General features: G+C 42.0%; 1 protein-coding gene across 1 annotated transcript in view; it reads left to right on the top strand.

The window, feature by feature from the left end:
- Positions 1-911: 911 nt before the first annotated feature.
- The window catches only part of LOC110076141 (WD repeat and coiled-coil-containing protein), a 35,664-nt gene continuing 20,185 nt past the window's right edge, over positions 912-16,390 (top strand). The window contains exon 1 of the mRNA XM_073002280.2: positions 912-12,492. Within this exon, the coding sequence (XP_072858381.2) occupies positions 10,579-12,492 (1,914 nt within the window). The 5' untranslated portion in view covers positions 912-10,578. The remainder of the gene's footprint in view (positions 12,493-16,390) is intronic.

The following is a 16,390-nucleotide window of genomic DNA, read 5'->3' as shown; positions in this document are numbered from 1 at the left end:
AGTAAATAACAAAGCACCTTACAGGTGAAATAGAATAGAAAGAGTAGGCCATCTTACATTAATCTAATTAGGGATTTTCATATCTTTGATTGATTGAGTGATTTAAAGTATTTTTACCCCACTTTTCTCCTTAAAAAGGACCCAAGGTAGCTTAAATCAATTAAAGTACAATATTTAAAGCTTAAACAATAAGTGTAGGCATTGTTCAGTCTCGAGAGACTATGGTAACGTGCTCTGTATGGAGGACTTGGAACAGCGTCTAGTGTGGCTGAGGAGGCCAATTCGAGAGTGACAATCCCTTCCACACTGAAGACAAATCCAATCTGTCCCCTGTAAGTACTGTATAGAAATACTAAAAAGGATCAAGAACCACACTAAAATAAAATAAACAAAATAAACACAAATACACATTCAAAGCAATAAGGTACAACAGACTATTAAAAAACCCCACTCAGGCAGCCAATCACTGAGGGAAAGTTTGCCTGAAGAGAAAGATCTTTGCCTGCTTGAGGAAGGACAGCAAAGATGGGGCCAGGCTGGCCTCCAATGGGAGGGAGCTCTAAAGTCAGGGAGCAGCAACAGAGAAGGCCCTCCCTTGTGTCCCCACCAGGCACACTTCTGAAAGTGGAGGGACTGAGAGAAAGGCCTCTCCTGATGATCTAAATACCCAAGCAGGCTCATAAAGAGAGATGTAGTCCTTGACATACCTTGGGCCCAAATGGTTTGGGGCTTTATAACAGGGGTCCCCAACCCCCAGGGCCACAGACTGGTCTTGGTCTGTGGCCTTGGCAGGACCAGGCCACAGAGACAGATCTCCTGCCCCCTGCATGCACAGACGCACGCACACACCTCCATGCACGCACGCACGCACCACACATGGGCGCAACCCCCCTCTCATGCATGCACAGATGTACCCCTACATGCAAACACACAGAGAGAGACACACAGCCCCCTGCATGCACACTAAACTGGTTCATGGTGTCAAAAACGTTGGAGACCACTGCTTTATAGATTAGAACAAACACTTTGAATTATGTCTGGAAACAGATTGGCAGCTAGTGGAGCTGTCGTAACAGCAGGGTTATGAGATCCCTGTGACCAGACCGAGTTAGCAATCTGGCTGCTGCATTTTGGACCCACTGAAGTTTCCAGACAATTTCCAGAAGCAGCCCCACGTAGAACATGTTAGAGCAATTCAGCTGGGATGTAGCTAAGGCATGTGTCACTGTGGCTAGATCAGACCTCACCAGGCACAAGTGCAGCTGGTGCACTAATTTTAATTTTGCAAAGGGACTCTTGGCCACTATCAAAACCTGGAGATCCAGGCTCAGAGAGGAATGCAAGAGCAGCCCCAAGCTGCCACACCTATCTTTTCAGAGGGAGTGTAAACCCATCCAGGAGAACTGTGACACAGTATTGATAGTTCGCTCCACTCCCTTTTGCTAGTTTACAGACTTGTGCAGTGGTCTAGTGCGTACACAGTGCTACGCCCATTACCTGGTCTTTCTTCACCTTCATCTGCATGTTGACTAAACAGTTCTAAAAGCTGAAAGTGAAGCCTTTACTGGAGTGCATGGGCCTAATCAGCGGGCAAACAAGTAGCTCTAGATTCCCTATTCCTGCACTTCACGTTAGCAAAAAACGGGGAAGCCTGGATTTGAGTTACAGTAAATCAAGCATTGCTGGTCTCCTGGGGATCAGGAGACAGTCTTCTGGCAGCCACATGCTATTGGTGGGTGGGATCAGGATTGTAATCCCTATCTTTGACCCATACCTGCTTGGCATGATCACCACTCACCTTTTCAATGACCCCTAAGGCTGCCTTCCCTTTTTATATCTTACAATAATGGCAACACCATTACTTATTGCTGCCTTTTAAAATTCCAGTCAGTACAAAGGATGTTGAGAAAAACTGCTTACAGCACTCTGCAGTTCCAGATATGATGCAATGCCTTTAAATGGTTGGTTTCCAAACTGAGGGAAAGAAAAATATTCCAGGGAATATGCAAGACTGATTATTGCATCTGCTATTTCTTAGAAGTTACATTTTTATTATGTTTTGTGACAAAAAAAACCCCCAATTTTTACCTAGTTTTAATTTAAACTAATTTTTCACTAAGCTTTTGTTTCATTTTTAATTTTGCACTGAATTTTCTGCATAAGGCTTTCTTTAAAAAAGGGTGTATGACGTTGAAAAATCTAAAAATTACTGGTGTTCACTGTTGAAAAAAACACAAAGCAAAGCAAAACTGCATGAAAGATGGGAGTGTTCAGTTACTAATAGAGTAAGTTAACAGCAATTGTTTAAGAAACACTGTTTCACCTTCAGTCTGAATGTCATATAACTAAAGATTCTCAAAAAGTGGAGTTACAGGACTGAAATGCATATACGGCAGATTTTTTTCCTAAAATAAGGACACTTTTAGGCACATATAAGAATTTAATTTCTTTAAATCACAAATCAAATTTCTTTTAATTCCCGTATGTGTGTTCTGTGCTGCCAAATTGGAGTCAACTTATAGTGGTCCTGTTATGGGTTCCAAAATATGTGAGAAATTTAAGAATGGTTTTACCAGATACAATCCCTCACTGAGTTCCTATGGCCAGGCAGGAATTTGAACCTGTGTCTCCTTATTCCTTGCCCATCCATCACTCTATCCACTATGTTTCACTGGGTATCTTAAAGTATTTCTAACACTGTTTTATTGTGTATTTATTATGTATTTTTACAAAAGACTGAAAGTTCTGCTTTGCACTCATTCTGCCCCCAGTGAAAGTTGACCTAACATGAATTTATATGAGCAGTATTTTATTTTAAACACAATCATTCATCCTTCTAAGAATAAATGAATGAATGAATGTTGCTATTTAGTCATTAAGTCATGTCTGACTCTTCGTGACCCCATGGACCAGAGCATGCTAGGCCCTCCTGTCTTCCACTGCCTCTCAGAGTTGGGTCAAATTCATGTTGGTAGCTTCAATGACACTGTCCAACCATCTCATCCTCTGTCGTCCCCTTCTCCTCTTGCCTTCACACTTTCCCAACATCAGGGGCTTTTCCAGGGTCTCTTCTCTTCTCATGAGATGGCCAAAGTATTGGAGCCTCGGCTTCAGGATCTGCCCTTCCAGTGATCACTCAGAGTTGATTTCCTTCAGAACAGATAGGTTGGTTCTCCTTGCAGTCCAGGGGACTCTCAAGTGTCTCCTCCAGCACCACAATTCAAAAGCATAAATTCTTCGGAGGTCAGCCTTCTTTATGGTCCAGCTCTCACTTCCATACATCGCTACTGGAAAAACTGGGAAAACCATAGCTTTAACTATGCGGACCTTTGTCGGCAAGGTAATGTCTCTGCTTTAGGATGCTGTCTTGGTTTGTCATTGCTTTCCTCCCAAGAAGCAGGGGTCTTTTAATTTCATGGCTGCTGTCACCATCTGCAGTGATCATGGAGCCCAAGAAAGTAAAATCTGCCACTGCCTCCATATCTTCCCCTTCTATTTGCCAGGAGGTGATGGGACCAGTGGTCATTATCTTAGTTTTTTTGATGTTGAGCTTCAGACCATTTTTTGCACTCTCCTGTTTCACCCTCATTAATAGGTTCTTTAATTCCTCCTCACTTTCTGCCATCAGAGTGGTATCATCTGCATGTCTCAGGTTGTTGATATTTCTTCCAGCAGTCTTAATTCCGGCTTGGGATTCATTCAGTCCAGCCTTTCGCATGATATATTCTGCATATAATATAAATAAGCAGGGGGACAATATACAGTCAATCCTCAACTTATGAACTTAATCCGTTCCGGAACAGCATTCGTGAGTTGAAAAGTTCATAAGTTGATTTCCCATTCCCCATAAGAATGCATTGAAACCCCGTTAGTCCATTCCAGCCACCGTGGGGGAGACCTCCCTGGGGGTCCCTGCTGCCACGATCGGCGGCTTTGGAGCTCTCAAAGCGCTTTCCCCCGACATCAGAGGAAGCCCTTTGAAAGCTCTGAAGCCAAAAAGGCAGGGAGAAAGGGAGGGAGATTTGAATTGCCCGCCTTTTCTCCTTGCCTTTTCGGCTTTGGAGCTTTCAAAGGGCTTCCTCTGATGTTGGGAGAAAGCCCTTTGAGTGCTTCAGAGGCGAACGGCTCCGTTCGCAAAAAAATGGCATTGACTTGCGAACAGAGCCTCAACCTCGTTTGTAGGTCGAGGCTCCGTTTGCAAGTCAATGCCAATTTTTGCGAACGGAGCCGTTCGTAAATTGAAAAGTTCATATGTGGGGCCGTTCGCAAGTTGAGGGTTGACTGTACAGCCTCATACTCCTTTCCCAGTTTTGAACCAATCAGTTGATCCATATCTAGTTCTAACTGTTGCTTCCTGTCCCACGTATAGATTTCTCAGAAGATAGATAAGGTGGTCAGGCACTCCCATTTCTTGCCATAGTTTGTTGTGGTCCACACAGTCAAAGGCTTTTGTGTAGTCAATGAATCAAAAGTAGATGTTTTTATGGAACTCTCTGGCTTTCTCCATAATCCAGCACATGTTAGCAATTTGGTTTTGATTTCCTTTGCCTCTTTGAAATCCAGCTTGTACTTCTGGGAGTTCTCGGTCCACATACTGCTGAAGCCTACCTTGGAGGATTTTGAGCATAACCTTGCTAGCTTGTGGAATGAGTGCAATTGTACAGTACAGTAGTTGCACTGCCCTTCTTTGGGATTGGGATGTAGACTGATCTTTCCCAATCCTCTGGCCACTGCTGAGTTTTCCAAACTTGATGGCATATTGAATGTAGCACCTTAACAGCATCAATGTTTTAAAATTTTAAATAGTTCAACTGGAATGCCATCACAGCAAACATGAGGCTGTTTAAACCATTGTTAAGCGAAACAGGGGACCCAAAATTTAATCGCTATGTGAAGTATGGTCCCAACCATCGCTAAGCGAAAATCACCCATAGGGATCATTGTTAAACGAAGCGTAAAAATGCTCCAAAAAAGTTGTTACTAAGCGATTTCGTCGTTAAATGAAGCAATCGCTAAGTGAGGCACCACAGTATATTGACCTACTCTAACCCTCTGACTGGGAAACTTAAAAGACAGTTTCATGCTTTTTGAAAGTGAATTTGTACAAGTCTTAAGGAAAGAGATTTTTTAAACTCAGAATACCATTTTTTTAAAAAAACAAAGAAATGTGTTTGGTGCCACTTTAACTGACAGAGCTCCATCCTGAGAGATCCGGGGCTTTATGGTTTGGTAAGGTTGTTGTTAATTAATCTGTTTTCCCCCCTTTATACCCCACCTTTCCTTCAGTGAACTCAAACTGACAAACATTGGTACTCTCCCAACCTTTATCGCCACAGCATTCTTCAAGGTAGGTCAGGCTGAACAACTGAGTGGCCCAAGGCCACACAGTAGGTTTCATAACCAAGCTGGTCCCCTGAGTCTTAGTCCAATACTCTTAGTCCACTACACCACAGTGGCTCTCAGGCTGCTAGAGAGTTCTTGTGCACTCTCTCGAAATACAATTCTGAATAGATAGACTGAGCACTATATTGTTCTGTAGTGCAGACAGGCCTTGCAGATCCATCTGCAGTTCCATGGCAGTGTTGGCTTGACAGCTTCCTACATGCAGGATCAGTTGGATTGAGGGCACTTTCAGATAAACAGCTTCCTACCCACTGCCACAGCCAGAAATACTACAGTATACAGTACTCGTCCATAGTCAAAAGACAACTGTACTATCTGTGTGTCTCCATTTCTGGATCAGCTGAGATTGAAAGACTTAGTCATTTACTTTTGCTATATAATACTCAAGGGAAGAAACTGGTAGTTTCTCCTATTTTGGTTGGGCTTTTCCCAGTGTCTCTAGTCTACGACACACCACCAAAACACAATAAACATGCTCAGAAAATAATTTTTATACCAGAAGTCTCCCAAGTATCAACACAGCAACGTATGACCTTCTGCAGAATGACCCTGTTTTGATCCCACATTCTGTACACGCACAAAATTAGTGGGTGGGAGGAATGCTGAACAAAATGGTTTGTTTGTTTTCAAGTGTGACTGCATTTGATTTGGTCGATGTGCCGTATTCAGCTAGCATTTGTTATGTCAAAAACTCCCCCCCCCGCCCCCATTTTGTACTTCAGAAGATGACCTGCCTACCTAATCAGATGGAGATCAAGGCCCAACTGCGAAAGGCATTCTGAGGGGAAAAGTGTCTTCCTCAATTTACAAGCCAAGGCTGCATTGAGGAAACTTGAGTACAGTATAATGTTTATTTAAACACTGTGCTAACTATGAATTTTGATTTATTGTCTTCACAAGCTTTTTGTATGCAAACACACAGAGAGAGATAGTTGCCTTGCACAGTGGGATTATTATACTGTGGTGTTGTATTGTGGAAACTGTCAGAGACACCACCTAGTGGCTGTTTTTACTTTAGTTGTTCGAGGCACCTAAATCAAAGAGGTAGTCATACAAGTCATGCTAACATGTTAATTGATCCACAGTCAAAACGGGTTTTATTCAGCATTCCTTCCAAATAAAAATTGAAATGCGGTAGGTTCTTCCTTTATTTTAAAAAAAATCCTCCAAGCCACATACATGTCACACCAGGGATCTGTTGTGAACTTTTGTAGCTTTAACTGCTGTTTAAATACAGTACTTGTTGCAACTGCTTCATTTATTCTTTTAATCTTCCAGTCTCCTGCAATGTGATCTTGTTTTAATTCACTGCTATCATTTTAAATCTCTTTGCTTTATTGATATTTCTTGTTCTCTGCTTTGGTTATTTTGCATCAATGTTATACAAACGGGATATAAATAAATTCCTAAAACAAATGACAGAGACGCGAAGTCTCATATGTTAGGTTCAAAAATGTTTGCTGCATATCACACGTGAACTTCTGCTTCAGCTGCTGCAATGTCCAAGAATGTGAAGACCAGCTGCCATATGGGAGCAGCTGGAGCTTCTGTAAGGAAAGCTTAAAGGGCTGTGCAACATGCATCCTGTGTATTGCAGATGGCTCCTCAAGGGTGTTTTTTTATTCCCCCCCATTGTGCTGCCCCCTACTGTCACTACGTGCCCCAGCCACCTCTCTGCAACATCTCCTTACAGCTGTTGCTTGTTCCCTATTTTCTGCCCATCCTCCTCTTGGCTCCTTCCTGCTTTCCTTCATTATGCACCTTGGAGTCAGACTACACTAGATGCCAGCTTCACAGTTAGAAGCAGAGGTTCCTGAGGAGGTAAAGGATGTTTGATTTCTGCAGTTCCACAAGCTGCACATTAGGTTGTTTTTGTTTGGCGACTGGTCATTGGGAGTAAAGAGCGAGGTACATTTGCAAGGTGATTGCACAGACATAGGGGCCCTGGAAGAAGACAACTCTTGAGGGGTAACATTTTTACCACCTTCTGTTTGCAAAGCTTGAATCTTGTACTGTATAGTTTGGCCCACATAGAAGTAGAATTCCTCCTGAGATGCACTGGGAAATCTGGCAGCTGCCACATTCAGTCCAGCAGTGATGTCAGCAGTGTCACCCACAATGCAGCCCACTAAGTGTTTTGCTGGCCCCCAGAATACAGACAGTTAGTTGTCCATACTTCTTTTTGTGAGAAAGGTGTGTCTGGGAGAGGTGGAAGGCAGAGCAGCTGAGATCCAAAATGTGGAAAGCCCAGAGGACCAACAAAGTGAAAGGAATTTGAGGAGGCAAAGGGGCACGTTGTAGACAAGAGACAAATGGCCCTTTGAAAACTACAGCGCTTCCATAAATTGTTTTTGTTTCCCTTAATACCCTACAATTCTTCACAGAAGATGAGCAATGCACTGCAAAACTCCTAAACTAGGAGTGGGGACCCTCATCCTCTGAACCTTCCCAGAAGCCCTAATCAAGCCCTCTGTGGGTCCTCCAACTGCCACATGCCCTTCCTTGCAATGCCTTTGTTCAGTGTTCTCCTAGGTTCCTCCCATTCTAAGAAGCTGAAATACATCTAAACCTTAATTACTAGAAGCTAAATTATGCTGTAAAGTCCGTTATGTTGGTATTTTCAGCACCATCCTTTCCTCCGCCTCTCTCAAATTGAATTTGGTTCTTGGTATGAGAAAAATTCCTCACTCTTCCAGTAAACTCGTATTTGTTTATAATCATATTGCTGAGATGCTATTTTCAAATCCAGTAGTTGCTTCAACTTCTCAGTTCAGTTTACAAATATAAGAAGTATCTTGGCTTCAGCAAAGCCTTTGACGAAGTGCCCCATGACATTCTATCAACAAGCTAACTAGGTGTGGGCAGGATAAAGCAACTGTCAGGTGGATATGTGGTTGGTTACAGATTGTACTCAGGGGGTGTTTATTAATTATTCCTTCTGAAAATGAGAAAAGGGAACAAGTGGGGTACCTCAGTCCTGGGCCCAGGAGCTCTTCAGCATTCTTATTAATGACTTGGATGAGGGACTGCAGGGAATACAGTACTTAGAATTTGCAGATGATACAACATTGGGTGGAATTGCAATTGCCTTGGAAGACAGGAACAAAATTCAAAAAGATCTTGATGGGCTTGAGTACTGGGCTGAAAACAACAGAATTAAATTTAACAGGAATAAGTGCAAAGTTCTACCTAGGGAAAAGAAACAGAAATGCATAGCTACAAGATGGGGGATACTACAAATGAGAAGGATCTTGGAATGATTGTAGATCAAAAGCTGAATATGAGCCCACAGTGGGATGTGGCTGCAAAAGAAAAAAAAGGCAAATGTAATTTTAGGATGGATCAAGAGAAATAGTCTCCAAATCTTGTGAAGTACTAGTCTCCCTCTATTCAGCACTGGTTAGGCCTTATCTAGAGTACTGTGTCCAATTCTGGACACCACACTTTAAGGATGATAGCTTATTGGAGCAAGTTCAGAGAAGGATAACAAGGAGACAGGAAACCCAGCCCTATGAGGAAAGTTTGAAAGAACCGGACATATTTAGCCTTGAAAAAAGAACAATGAGGGGAGTTATGATAGCACTTTTAAAATACTAGAAAAGTAATTATACAGAGGAGGAGCAGGATCTGTTCTTGATCATCCCAGAGTGCAGGACATGTAATAATGTGCTCAAGCTACAGGAAAACAGATTTACACTGAATATAAGAAAAAAACTTTATAACTGTTAGAGCAGTATGACAATGGAACCAATTACCTTGGGAGGAGGTGAACACTCCAATGCTGGAGGCATTTAGGAGAAGATTGGACAACCATCTGTCAGATCTACTTTGATTTAGATTCCTGCACTGAATGGCTGGTTGGACTTCATGGCTTCATAGACCCCTTCCAATTCCATTATTCAATGATTCTATGATTCTAAAATAAAAAACTATTGAAGTAAAATTGCTCTTGGCCATGGGCATCATTCCTTAAATTTACCACAGAGTAACTGGATATAAACCATGGAATGAGGGAGTTGCTGAATGACAGGCCACCCTCTGTCTGACAAGATTAGGAGAAACATTCTAATCCACATAACCAGAGGTGAAATCTGAAGCCTGCCACCTCCAAACTGAATATGCATCCCCCCCCCCCCCATTTTCAAACTTGCTTTAGGGGGAGAAGCTTGGCTTGCATTCCTGGGCATGACTTTTGGAATTTGACTTCTGTGCTATCCCTCAGGTCTGTGCTGCTACCAGCCTGTTGAAGGCCCATGCAGGCTTGGAAGTCAGTTTACATTCTGGGTTTTTAGTGGTCTAAAAATCCTTGCCTCCACAGAATAATTGGAGGTGGCCTACACATACTTTGAGTTAAAGGGTGTGCTTTGGGATAGGATGGCATTATTCCCAAGTGAAGTTGATATCCAGATACTCTCTTTCTAGAAAGGAAAAAAGGAAAATTATTACATGTTGCTCGCCATTTGGACAAGAGGATAAGGGAAATACAGTCAATGGAAGAGAAGAAGTGCTTGGAATCCATCAGAGTGCCACCCCTCCCCAAAGAATCCTTTTCTCTCTGTGTGTGGTGTCTGTGTGTTGCATTTTGCATTGTTTTTCCTTTTGTTTTCCTGTCACTTTCATTGCTTCTCTTCAGGCGCTGACAAAACAGAGTATTACTAGCATTTCCTTCTTCTTCAGGGCTGTGATTAAATCTCCTTAGCCTTTTTGTCAAAGCCTGTCAGAGAAGAAGTGTCAGGTCATTATTTGATGCCACAACTGAAATTGCTCTCTACTTTCCTCCATTTGGTGAGGAAGAGGCCTTTTCTCACGGAAGGTATTACAGTGCTATTTTTAAATACAAGTCTGGCCCTTAAGAGTTAAAAATAGGCTTCCAGGAAAATGTCTTTAAAGAGGAACACTAATTAGTTAAACCTCATTAGACATCACATGGGAAGGGAAAAGCTCCTCCTGAGAAAAGAATATACGAAGAGCCGCCTTGACGTAGATCCGTACTTAGAGCAGAATCAGAGGTAGGCAGTGAAGGAGGCTGTGTGGTTAAAAGGGAGGGCGGGGAACTGTCACCCTTAAGGAGGCTGGCCTTCAGTGACAGACTTCTTCTTGCTTGGCCCAACTGCTCTGAGGAATCCCATGGAGCTTCTCCTTCAGAGTGAACATCATTAGGAGCTGATCTCAAGGATGGAGCTAGGAAGAGCTAAACTTCTGAGAACAGGTCTTAATGCTTTGTACCAGGCCATCCACCCGGTGCATGGGATTGCATGGACAGATGGCAAGCAAGTGGCCCTGACTGCTTTGCACTATCATAACAAAGAGCTGAAGTTTGGAGACTCGATCGTTATTGGTCAGTTCGACCATGTCCATGGGCTTTACTGGAGCGCATGCCTTTCTGCCAACACACCTGCTCTGCTTGCGATCCAGCACAAGAAGCACGTTAGTGTCTGGCAGCTGTGCCACGATACCTCGGAGAAGAAAAAGCTCCTGGTTTCTCAGACCTGTGAAGTGGGCGAGCCATTCCAATTGCTTCCTCAGGGCTGCGTGTGGCATCCAAAGAAGGACATTTTATCAGTACTTACCAAAAGGGATGCTTCTGTTTTGTATGCTGTCCGTTCCGACAACTCCAGGATTAAAGCGGATATCAAAAGCAGCGGTCTCATCCACTGTGCTTGCTGGACGAAGGATGGCAACCGCCTGGTCATTGCCATAAGCAGTGCTCTTCATTCCTACATATGGGACGATGCTCAGAAGACCTTAAATGCTTGTTCCTTTTGCCCAATATTTGACGTTGGAGGCTACATCTGTGCTATCCAAGCCACGCTGGATTTCCAGGTTGCTGTGGCTACTGAACTTCCCCTTGATAAGATATGTGGCTTGAATGCAGGTATTACATTTGACTTGCCAGCAGGTACTGAAACAGGTTCTCTGGCTTCACAGTCCACACTGGTGCTTGGGGATGAGGAATACTCAATGGATTTGAGAAGGAAGTCTATAGATTCCGAGAAATCGGTAACCGTTGATTCTGTAGCCTCATCTTCATCAGGCCCAGTTGATTTAACCCACATCCTTGCAAACCACCGGAGATCTGACCCCAGTCCCCTCATCCCTTTGAGAAGGAAAGATTATTCTTCAGGAGGAACTGGACAAGATTCTTCACATTTGATCTTGGTTACATTTGAAGGAAAGGTAACCACAACCAGAAAAGTCAGCATTCCAGGCATTTTGGTCCCTGATATAATTGCCTTTGACCTCAGAGCTCAAATTGTGGCAATAGCTTCTAATACTTGTAACATTGTTTTGGTCTATTCAGTAACCTCATCTTGCATGCCCAACATTCAACAAATCCAATTAGAGAAAAGTGAGCGGCCCAAGGGGTTAACCTTTTTGACGGATCACCTCTTGTTAATTTTGATTGGCAAGCAAAAGTTCATCGATCCTGCACTTATTCCCTCTTCTAACTCAGACAGATATATTATCCGCCTGATGATCAAGGAATTATCATTTGAAGAAAAGCCAACAGCAAAACATGATGCTGCTCGAAGTCTGCCATTTAGTTTTGAGTCCTCGGTGAACCTTCCTGGGAAAAGAAAATACTTTGAGAATCTTGCTTCAGAGGATCACATTGTAGGCCGGGGGCTTTTAATACCAGGGAGCACTGTCATCCAGTCGCCTAGCGGAAGGAGGCGCATGCTTGAAGAAGTGAAGAGTCCTAGTTATGAGCAAAGTTCATCATCCAGTGTGAGTGATTTTGATGAGAGAAGACTCTTTGGAGATCCATCCGTTGCTCTAGAAATGTTGGATACTGAACCAATTAATCGATCAGTGGCTCTGTTTGGTCTTGGAACACCTACTAGATTTTCAGGTAGATCAGTTTCTCCTAAAGACATGCAAGAAAGTTTAAGTTCTCCTAAAAACAATGCCTTAGCTAGTGAAAAAGGAGCAAATCAGATATCCAGAAATTTGGAACGTTTGTGTGGCAGTTTCAATGACTTACAACTGCGACTTGTTGAACTAACAGAATTCACAAAAAATGGGAAGAGGTTATCTCTAACCTATCCATCTTCTCAAGAGCCACCTTTTGTTCACATCACCTATCAGGTAACTATATAAAATTCTTTCAGGTAATTTGTTCTTGAAAACTTTCTAAGGCTGTGGAATTCTTTGGTTTTCAGCTTAGTTAGCAACTCTGAGTATATCACTCTGTTCTTGATTTAAATAGAAGTTATTGTTCAGCAAAACAGTGTTGTGTGTAATATTCTGCATGGGGTGGGAGCTCTTGATCTGTTCTTTGTTTGCTGTACAGCACAACTGCCATTAATATATTCTGTCTTCATTTGCTTCTTTCAAGTCTGACAGGTAACTGCTTTCAAATCTGAAGGCCTTAATTACTGTAACAGGTACTTTGTAGCATATAAGTAGCTTTTAAAAAGTTTTGAATAGGGAGAGAAGTTTTGCGGTTGACATTTGTCAATGAGAACAGAATACTGCAAAGATTCATAGAAATACAGCAAACCAAGGTTCAGGAAGTGCAGGATATTAACTAATGATTATGTAATTAAATGATTTTTTTTAAAAGCCAAAGATAAGGATTTATTTTCCTTCACACGTGCAGAAGGGCTTCTTTTTCTTTCCTTCTCAATGAGATCAAATCTTCCCCTGTTTACTCTTCAAGAAAATCATATCCAAAATGTTGGCACTATTTAATTTATTCCTTTAATTGTTACCTAATATTGCAGTGTTTTCTAGTGTACAAAATAATTTTCTGTTCTGTTGTTTGGTCAGCTACATTCAATAAACTACAACGTAAAATGGCAATATTGTATTCTGAACAACTAAGGGATGTTTCAACACAAAATAAATACATAAAAATGCATTGCTAGACAGAAAATCACATTATTATTACTTTTTCCATCTCACTGTCTTCCAACAAACTTCTCCTGTTGAGCTATTATTCAGTCTTTCTGGAGATCTTCAGCAGTGGCTCTGTCATTATCAAAAGAACTGCCATGTGTCCCACCATCACAAGAGGCTAGGTTGGTGAGTAGATGAGATAGGGTAATACAGTACCTTAATTGTACAACTCCCTCTCAAAGGATATCAGGTTGGCTCGATCCTTTTTAAAATCTCTTTTATTGTACATCACTTTGGGAGCACTAGCAGAACATTGGTAAACAAATACTTAAAATTATGAGCACAGAGGAAGGGTGAGGTAACTAAAGAAAGTTGTTCTGTAGATCTTCAAGCTCCATAGTCTTCATGGTTTCTCCACTTTACAGAAGTGGAATAAATGATCAAGAGCAGAAGGGAGAGCAAGACTGTACTATGTCACAATGAAGGAAGGTCATTCTGTGGGCAGTCGGCTATTTCTGTCCATGTGATTCCTTGGCATTGAGTCCCTATCACAAACACAAATTATTTTTCTAAGTGTCGTGACTTTTGTACCCATTCCTGCTTCTGCATTTAAATTACTCATATTTGAAACAAATTCACTACTTTAATCCACAACAAAGTAAATGCATAGAAACAAACAGTAGGAAAAATGCTTATTACAACTCGCTTCTTCTCCTCTACTTCTCCCATAAGGGAACTCTTGACTTGCCTACCAATTCCTGTAGAATGTGCCCATGCCACTTTTTTTTTGTGGCTAAGGAAAACCTCAAGAGTTGTTCCTGTAATCATTCCTATGTGCTTCCATTCCTTTGTTTCTTAGAAGGAACTAACAGACCCTTCAGTACTTTGTGCCACTCTAATATTGGGGTGCTGGACTTCTGATTCACATTTTATCCCCTCTAAATTATTTAATAGTGCCCATGCCCATCCCCACGATGCTTAGTTCATTACAACTCCACACCATCATATTCATCCTCCAAACTTTAGGTCAGATCAATGAAAACAATATCCAAAGAGTCTGATTCTGAAACAATTCCTTTAGGGGTTGATAGGATGATTTAAAGTGCAGAAGATACTTGCCATCCAGGAAGCTGCTGCTTTTGCTTCTCCTCCTCCTCCTCCTCCTCCTCCTCCTCCTCCTCCTCCTCCTCCTCCTCCTCCTCCTCTTCTTCTTCTTCTTCTTCTTCTTCTTCTTCTTCTTCTTCTTCTTCTTCTTCTTCTTCTTCTTCTTATTCTTATTCTTATTCTTATTCTTATTATTTTCCCAGACCATAATCTATCACAGCTTGGTTCCTATTCATTGTTACCTTTGTGGTGGGTGCTATTTTAAATATAATGTTTTAATGTCTATTAATGTTTTAACTAATCTATTAGATTCAACTGGCTGTAATGTTAAAAAATATTGAAATAATAGTGAAATACCACTTCACTAAAAAAACTGTATTATAGTGCTATACCTCCAGGCAGAACTAATTTTTAAAATGATGTGAGTAAACCTTTTCTGGCCACCAGGATTTTAACATGTCATCCACCTATGTTGAATAGTACCATTCTATGTACCCAGTCCAAAGCAAATATTACCCTTTTTAAAAAAAACATTTCATGCACTTAAAAAATGCATGCACACTAACTAGTATCAGGTGTACCCTACATTCTTGGATATTGTTGGAATCTAGACCTTCAGATCTAGGGCTCAATCCAGGAGTCCACCCAAATAACCAACCTGAATCTTAAAAGTGACTCTGACCCTATCCCAATGTATTTTGAGTCCCTGATCCCTCATCTGTCTTTCAGCTGACCATGAATACTTCTGGATCAAGCTTTCATTTGTTGGGCCTCACCCCACACTTTACTGACTTCTGAATTGGTTTAGAATTAGAGCAGCTTCCTTGGATTTGGAAGGAAAGGAGATATAAAGTTGGGTGTCATCAGCATACCTATGGTATTGAGCCCAAAACAATAGAAACCTCTGGTCATGTGTATAATAAATAGTGCAGGCACAAAACAGAATGCTGAGGGGATACCACTAATCAATGGCCACAACAATGAACAGGAATCAGTTTCCGAAATCCAGAAAAGACCAGAGCTAATGTAAAATAGTTCCATTCCAGAGAGGTGACCTAGAAAGTACTATGATCAGCAGTATCAATAGCCACCAAGATTCCACCAGAACCAGATGGAGTACCCTCCTCCTATCCGATACTCAGTGTAGATCATTTGTAAAGTGACCAAAGTTGTCTCTAGGTAAAGGTAAAGGTTCCCCTTGACATTTAGTCCAGTCGTGTTTGACTCTAGGGGGCGGTGCTCATCCCTGTCTCCAAGCCATAGAGCCAGCATTTGTCCGAAGACAGTTTCCGTGGTCACGTGGCCAGTGTGACTAGGCACGGAATGCCATTACCTTCCCACCGAGGTGGTACCTATTTATCTACTTGCATTTTACATGCTTTCGAACTGCTAGGTTGAGACAAGCGACAGGAGCTCACTACGTCGCATGGATTTGATCTTACGACTGCTGGTCTTCTGACCTATCTCCAAGGTGGTGTGCAAATTGCTGACAACAGAAACAATCACTGCCATAGAACAAATGTATAAATGGTCTGCAGCCAGCTGATCATGCTTTGTCAGACTCCTGAATTTTTCAGCAATGTCACTTTATTTGCCATCCTACCAGTTTCTTCATCGCTATAATAATACTTACATGCTGTCAGGCCGATTCCTCCTTATGGTGACCCTTTCCACATTCTTCTAAGTAGAAAGAGTGTTCCCTTCCTCTGGGGGTGCTCTTAGACTATGCAGCTTGCTCAAGGCTGGCTCTTCTCCCTGGAGGCACAGCGGGGAACTGAACTCTTAACCTCTGGTTGTGTATAGGTACCCAACTCACTGAGCTATCCAATCACCTCCCTCTGGAAAGTCAAGGGATTAGCTGAGCTCTCCACAGAAGACAACACTTAGGAACAAATGTGTCAACTGACCGGGCTGCTTCCCAGCATAACAACAGAATTACTTGTTGAGACAACAGGAAAATGTCCATCAAGAAATTATACAGCTTCATCGGTCTTTTCATAGGACTGTGAGCCTACAATCTTTTTGGTGCACTCTATTTCTG

Source organism: Pogona vitticeps, chromosome 1 (genome assembly GCF_051106095.1).
Source record: "Pogona vitticeps strain Pit_001003342236 chromosome 1, PviZW2.1, whole genome shotgun sequence".
NCBI classification, from domain to species: Eukaryota; Metazoa; Chordata; class Lepidosauria; order Squamata; family Agamidae; genus Pogona; species Pogona vitticeps.
Note: the sequence above shows the minus strand (reverse complement) of the source record. Positions and strands in the feature narration are given on the sequence as shown.